Source organism: Agelaius tricolor, unplaced genomic scaffold, assembly GCF_023055355.1.
Source record: "Agelaius tricolor isolate 1412-34295 unplaced genomic scaffold, bAgeTri1.0.p SCAF_22, whole genome shotgun sequence".
Taxonomy (NCBI): domain Eukaryota; kingdom Metazoa; phylum Chordata; class Aves; order Passeriformes; family Icteridae; genus Agelaius; species Agelaius tricolor.
Genome location: NW_027269282.1, coordinates 13,315,001 through 13,322,500, shown reverse-complemented (window position 1 = coordinate 13,322,500; position 7,500 = coordinate 13,315,001). Strand labels below are relative to the sequence as shown.

The following is a 7,500-nucleotide window of genomic DNA, read 5'->3' as shown; positions in this document are numbered from 1 at the left end:
AAGAGAGAAATAAAATATCTCAGCATCAAGGAATGTAGTGGAGCTGAAATGAGAGTGCTGCTTGTGTTCACTCCAGCCTGGCATCAATATTTAGCCCGGTGCTCAGAGCCATCCTAATAAACTTGATGATGTCTAATTTCACCAAGAGTGGGTCCTTTTCACCAAATAATGGAACAAATACCGGTTCCAGTTGATGTTTAGTGAAAGGGTGCTTAATGGCCCTTTTTCTTTGACAGGATGTGAGCTCTCTGTATAGAAACAATTCATCATGAACGCTTCACGCTAAAAACAATCCACGAGGAGCAATACTTAGCATTCCTAGTGCACAATTCATTGGAGAATTTCCGAGCAATTTACAAACATTAGCTCAATAAGCCTCACAACACCCATTTGAGATCAGGGAAAAAAAAAAAAAAAGAAAAAAAGAAGAAGAAGATAAGATACTGCTCTTCATGTGGCACTAAGGAGCATTAGAGCTGGAGGCTGGTCCCAGCTCCTGGCTCCCCAGAACTGGGTGGTTCTGTGTGGGCCTGGGCATCAGCTGGGCCTTGCACAGACTCACAGTCTGGGTGGTGGGAACTGTGCAAAACCAAATAGAGGTGTGACAGAAAGGATGTTACCTTTGGAATAATAGAATCGTGGAATGGTTTGGCTTGGAAGGGACCTCGAAGATCATCCAGCTCCAACCCCTCTGCAATGGGCAGGGAACCTGGCCTATAATCAAATGATCTGAAGAGAATGAGTATCTCAAATAAAAACAACAACAACAAAAACAAAAAAACCAAACTAATCCAAAACACTGAAAAAACTCAAAAACATAACAGATAAAATTAGGGGGAACTTGTGCCTTACATAGAGGCAGTTTCATGGAGTTGCTGATAATATCCCTGCAACAGCATCCAGAAAACCTGAACATCTGAGCTAGGGGGATCATGTCATCCACCACGGAGATCCAGATCTTTTTCAGCTCGACAGCTGAAACCCCTTTACAGGTTTTGGGATAGGAAGTTTTAAAGAAATGTGCATTCAGCTGAACTGTCAGCATCGATTTATTTATGCAGTTTCAGTAAACCTGGTTGTTTCCCTGCTTGCCTCTCTGATATGAGAGATTGCTCCTTCAGCATTCGTGTCCTGGGGTAACATCAGGGTGCTGCTCAAGGTTTAATGGAGGAGGAAGAGCTGGGATTAAACGTTTTTGATTAGGGGATGTTCCCATAACGCTCCTGTATGACCCTCAAAGCTTCTCAGGATGTGGTGCAGCCACTGTTGTTCTTTCCGCTGGCCATGGCTGGGCCTTGTTGGGTGCTAAAGGAGGAAAGATGTTCCTATCTTGCCTCCGGCCAGGAATGCTCTTGGCACATGGAAACTTCTGTGAGGTGTGTGCAGCAAGAATAGTCCCAGTCACTTATGAAGACAGACATGAGAGAATAAATCAAAGTTGTTCATATTCTGAACGTGGAAGCTCTGGCTGACCTCGCTGTCCAGCATGTGCAAAGTTGGGCAGCACAAGCTGCTGGACTGGAGCATCTGAGGAACTCTGGCTGAGGAGAAAATCCTGAGCTTTGCTTGTCATTAGTGGTCAGTCATTAGCCAGAAAACCTAATAAAGACATAGTTTTATTATGAAAGATGCAAACATGAGTGCATAAGCAAAAAAGATGATGTCAGGCTGCGATTGTCCTCCTGAGGATCCTGCGGTTTGCTTCACCTGCAGGGTGGAGACTTCCCAGAGCAGCTCGTTCCTGCGGTGCAGGAGGGCGGCACAAAGGAGTTTCCATCTTCCCAAGCTTCCCCCTTCCCTCTAAGTGCTTGCTGTGCTCCCCTGAGGCAGCGTGGCTGCAAAAACGGTTTATGGGGAGATGCCTGGATGATAAGGGTTAGTCCTAAATAATTGCTGGTTGCCGCTCAGCAGAAATAAGCTGGATTTCGATCCCTGGGTAGAGCGACTCCTCACAGCTGAAGGCTGGCAAAGGTTGAAGAGGTCGTAAGACAGGGCCTAATTTGCCATGTTCCTTCCCTTTCAAAAACAATGAGGGAGCCGGGGCCTTGCCGGTGGGCAGATCCTGCCTGGATCTCCCTGGAGTCAGCAGGAGTTGGATCGAGTCCCTTTGAATAGCTCGAGTTTCCAAACCGGAGGCAAAGCCAAGTGTTTTTCAGAAGATTGATCATTACCTTTGGAATTTTTCGACGTAGAGGTCATTACTGCTAATATAAGTTGTGAAAAAATGAAAAGTATTAAAAAAATAGAGACAAATTCTCATCTGGTGTAAGTCATTGCCTTTGAAGTCAATGAGTCATTGAAATCAACTTTCCCACACCGAGCTAAGGATATGGCCTGGAGTCAATACATTTGTAGTTGTTGAAAAATTAAAAATATAAATTTGCCTTTCCTTGGCAATAATGTTCTGTTTATGACAGAGATCTTATGCTTTAAAATAAGTTCATTAACGAATGGGAAAGTAATATTTCACTACCAGTATTCTTTTGGGTATAACTATTTATGATTAGATTTTATTAAACTTCTAAAAAATTGGATTTACATTTTGATGAATCTAATAGATTTCAATTTTGTATTTTTATAGATTCTTTCTAAAGTTTTTCCTCAAGTGCAATCAGAACTGTTTGAAGAATGCAGGCAACCCACGAGACATGCGAAGATTCCAGGTACAGATCCCTCTAAATGCATAAATGATGTATACAAGACTTGATCACATCTTCATTTTGAACTTATGAAAAAACACAGTCAGTGCTTCCAGTCAGTGTTGTTCCAGCGCTTAAAAAAATGCTGTCAGTATTTCATATTGCTCCCATTAATTTAAGTGCTGGTTCTGAAGTTCTGCAGGGGGCTGTAATGGATCAATGTTGGAGCAAGCGGATCTTCCCTTAAGAATTATTTCCCTGAATTCCTTCCTACTATCACTTTGTGTTGTAGTGTGCTCAGACCTGCAGAGGTTTTACGTATACTGAGTAGTTTGATCTTACTGTAAGAACACAGCTTTGGAGCACAGGGAAGCTTGAAACTCACACTTCTCTGGTTCACAACTTGTAGATCCAGCACTGGTGGCCCAACCCACAGATTTTTGTTTCAATGTTTAATACTTCACTTTCTCCTTACAGCTTTTGAGATATCCTGTGGTGAATCATAGCACTACAGAGAGGCAGCTGACGGGATGGACAAATGATTTCCTCTGTATCTGGGGTCATTCGAAAGGCTCGTTAGGAAATAACTGCCTTTTTTTTGTTTTTTTCCAAAATATTTCACAATGATTCATATTTGATTCCAGCAATAAAGTAGTATTGAGATGTTCAGGACTTTCTCAGTTTGGAGAAGAATTACTTGTGGTTAAACTTGATAGCAAAACATGTGACATCTGTTTTCATGCACAGCCAACCAACCGGGGAAGTCAGCACCCTTGAGCCAGCCAACAGAAAAGATCTGTAGCTGGGAAAAAAAAAAATTCCTTCAAAACAATCGAGCCAGGCTTCCATTTTTCATGCATCTCAGCTTCACGTGGCATCGGTGGTATTGATCCATCTGAACAGAACAGAAGGTCAAACCTGGAATGAGTGGAAATGTCCTCTTTGTCTCACTGATGACTAAATGAAGCATCAGTCACGAGTGATCTTGTGGTCGACAATGGAGCCAGTAGGCACTAGAAAGACTTTCCTGGGTCTCTTTAGCTAATCTCCCTGCCTCTCAGAAGGTTTAACAGGACTTAACAGGATGTCAGATCTTGAACAGTATTTTTACCTGGTTTCCCTGCCTCAGCACCTTTGTGGAGGTGCACTGCAGGAGTGAGGCGATATAACAAAGCGTAGCACGTCGACTTTCTTTTGCTGAACTACAGTATTTTCCCTTGGTGGCTGACCTATATAGACATGACAGAACAAAAATAGTTGTCATTTTCATATACACCTTGCTCTGTCTCTTTAATACACCGTGTTCTAGGAACCAAACCCAGAAATCCTGGCTGGAAATCATGCTTGCATGTTTTGCAATATTTCTGGAAGTCTGGGAATCTCATTAAGAGTGAAAGAGGATAGCCCAGTGGCCTGGCAGCAGCTCTGCGGCCAAGCTGAGCGTGCAACCTCAGCACTCTCCGAAGTGGATGTTGACAGGAGGGAAGGTGTCCACTTCTGGGAGGAGAGAGCTGGGGAAGCAGAGCAGCCTGGCAGAGAACTGCCCCGGGGCTGTTCTAAAGGGTACCGCAGATGGCTGTCTCCAAGGAGGCAGGATACACAAAAAAGGTGCTGTGATAGCTGAGAGCTAATTATGGCTTGTGAATAAGAAACAGGATCAGAGGTGATCCAAAACATAGAAGCAGGCAAGAATTTTCTTCTGATGCCTTGGACCAGCTCTGTGCGGAGGAGGCTCTCTGCTGCCCTTCCATTTGTGTTCGTTAAGTGTTTTGGTTTAGAAGCTGGTGGGAGAACCTTGCAATCGTCTTTGTTATAACCAAAATTTAGATAAAAGGAAGGTGGACACTAAGATTTGTCCCGCCTTTGTCTGCCCTCACCAGCTGTGTTGATAAGATCTGACTTAGGCAGTGACTTTACGGACTCTACTCACCCCAAAGGAAAACCTGCAGTGGTGGCTTCCTTTAGACAACCTCGAACCACAGCGAAGGGCCCATGCTGGAGTATTTAAATAAGATGCAAATGTCAGTCTGGGATAGCAGTGATGCACCTACGAAGCCGTGCTCCACACGAACCCCGTGCAGCTCGCGGTTTCCTCCTGGGCTGGCGCTTCCGGGAGGAGTCCCACGGCTCCATTGTGGAGGTGTTGGCATCGGGAAGGTTGTGCCTTTTGCATATGTTCCTTTGCCATTTTCGACTGAGAAGCAGCTGGAAGCCAAAGGAGGCCCTATCCATCATCTCTTCTATGGCCGGACTCTGAACCTGGACACAAGAATAGGAGCCTTTCACTCAAAAATAAAGGAGGAAATTCCATTGACATACCAGGGTCAATCACCATCCAAATGAACTTGAGAAGGGATACTTTTCATGGATTGAAAACACTTTCACTATTCATATTCAACTCGGCCTTTTCAGATGCAAAAAAGTTCATTATCAGACATTAAATGTAATTGTAAAACTGACCTGGAGATCATTTACTGAAGAAAAAATGGGGAGTTACGAGACGGCTCTTGATTTATTAAGCTTTTTTTATTTGGAATCCTCACAACCCTTCATTTGAAGACAGTCTCAAGTGAACAAATTTTAATTAGATAAACTATCTAATCAATATATCAACAGATCAATCAAAACAGCAGCTTTTAAAATGAGTGGCTAGAGGGGTGTTTCTGAAACTAATGGCTAGAAGAATATTTCCCTGAATTGAATTCATTTGTTAGCATAATAGGAGATTAAACTCTAATTAGTGTAGCAGGTTCTGAAGAGAAACAATTGTGAGTTAAAAACCACCAGTGGTCGCCACGTAAACAAAGATGTATTCAGAGATGTCATTCACTCAGTTTAAACAGAAACAGAAAAGTGACGGGATGCTGTTTTGTCTTACGACACCTGATTCGGGGAAAACCTGCAGGATTTTTGAAATGTGGGGTTTTGTTTTCTCTTCCAGGTTGTTGTATCAACAACAGTCAATGTGGATGGCCACGTGCTGGCTGTCTCAGACAACATGTTTGTACACAACAATTCCAAACACGGGAGGCGGGCTCGCCGCCTTGACCCCTCAGAAGGTACGGCCCCTTCTTATCTGGAAAATGGTAGGCACACATTTACATGTCCTTTTTTTTTATTTGCAATGCTTTTTTTTACTTTATTATTTTTTTATTTCCCTTTCTTTTTTTTTCACCACACTTTATGTTGAGACACCACTACATTTACTTTTACATCATTTCTTCTCTCATCCATCAAAGCACCCATTAAAAAAAGTCCATTAGTATTTCTCAGCCCTTGTCAACTACAACACGGACGCTTCTGAATCAGCTTCTGACTTCTTTCTTTATTTAATACTTACAGTTTTGCCGTCACAACCAATTTTTCATCTTTTCCTGTTTTATTTCTTCTCTTTTTTTTTTTTATTTCAGTCTTGTTTTGCTTGCAGCTTTTTCTTGCTCTTTAATTTGACTTGATTTTATTTTGGCTTGTCATATTCCTTGATCCAGAGGTACAGTCTCAGGTTATGTATGCAAGTTTAAGTGGATGGTAAAAACATGACCGAATCCGTAAAGAATTTACTGTGAGGTCAATTTCCTGTGCCTGGGCCTTAGTGCAGATTATGGCAGGAGGGGGTTTGGATGAGAAAAACAGCATAAAATGTTTTTCTTCAGCCTGACTCAATGTGATTGACTTCTTGCCTGAACTGCAAAAAGAAGATAGGCTGAGATGAAGAGGAGAATGGAAAGTGTCTCTGAAAATCCAGAATTGTGAAATCCTATCTTTTTGGAGCCCATCAGCCCTGAATCACTCACACACAATTGCAGCTGCGCCTGGACACGTGCACACATGTATTTATTGTCCTGCAAAGCCCAAAATAGTCATTTGGATTTAAATATCACTTCGTTTGGACTGTAAAATATACCAGTGTAGGGATGCAAACCAGCTCTCAGGGAACTTCTGTTTAAGAAAATTAGGATAGGAGAGGATGGGATAGGATGGGATAGGATGGGATAGGATGGGATAGGATGGGATAGGATAGGATAGGATAGGACAGAACAGGATAGAATAGAATAGAATAGAATAGAATAGAATAGAATAGAATAGAATAGAATAGAATATTTTCAGTTGGAAAGACCATCCAGTCCAACTTCCTGAAGACTTTAGCCTTGCCCAAAATTTAAATGCACGTTGAAATACATTTAATTTTAATGCATCTTGAGTTCTGGCAGAGTTAGACTCTCAAACCTGCTATGACCTGACATGCTGGGCCATGCACACCAGCTTCCACGGGACTCCTCTTGCGAGTTGTTACTAACACACTGACAGGATCATGGCTTTTTACACTAATAAAATTAATTAAAGTGATAACAATACTAAGCTGCTAATACAATCACTGTCGTTTTACGTTTCAAATAGTATTTACCAACGGGCAGGGAGGGCAATGAATGAGGCGAGCACCAAGTATCAGAAGGAAACGCGATCTAGACATCAAAAAATGGAAAGCCATTTACAAATCTGCCGCGGTCCGCACACACACACAACCCTAATTTGTTTTTCTGCATTAATAACTAAGGTATAAGAGACCAAAAATATAATAATTAAAGGTCGCCCTGAGCACCAGAGTCATTATGGTCTATGACGTATTGTTTATCTCTTTCATATGCGCGGAAAGTAGGTGTGTGTTTTGCCTAGCAACCGTCACTAATGAGGTTCACAATTAAGAAGGCTGAATCCTCTCCCCTCGTCCTCTCCTTCCCCAGAGAGCCAGAACTAGCAACATTATAGGTTCAAGTAAGCATGCTCAGCCCTGTGGTGTTAGGTTTTAGTCTAGGTCCAAATTCAGCCTCTTCTAATGAGCTATTATGATCTTAGCAAAATA

The 7,500-nt window shown here is 42.3% G+C and overlaps 1 protein-coding gene across 5 annotated transcripts in view; it reads left to right on the top strand.

The window, feature by feature from the left end:
- EBF3 (EBF transcription factor 3) overlaps nt 1-7,500 on the top strand; it is a 122,829-nt gene that overhangs the window by 74,372 nt on the left and 40,957 nt on the right. For 3 of the 5 annotated variants that reach the window (XM_071446129.1, XM_071446131.1, XM_071446130.1), the window contains exons 7-8: nt 2,582-2,663; nt 5,581-5,725. In XM_071446129.1, the coding sequence (XP_071302230.1) occupies nt 2,582-2,663; nt 5,581-5,725 (227 nt within the window). The remainder of the gene's footprint in view (nt 1-2,581; nt 2,664-5,580; nt 5,726-7,500) is intronic. The other 2 variants (XM_071446128.1, XM_071446127.1) reach the window with 1 other exon arrangement.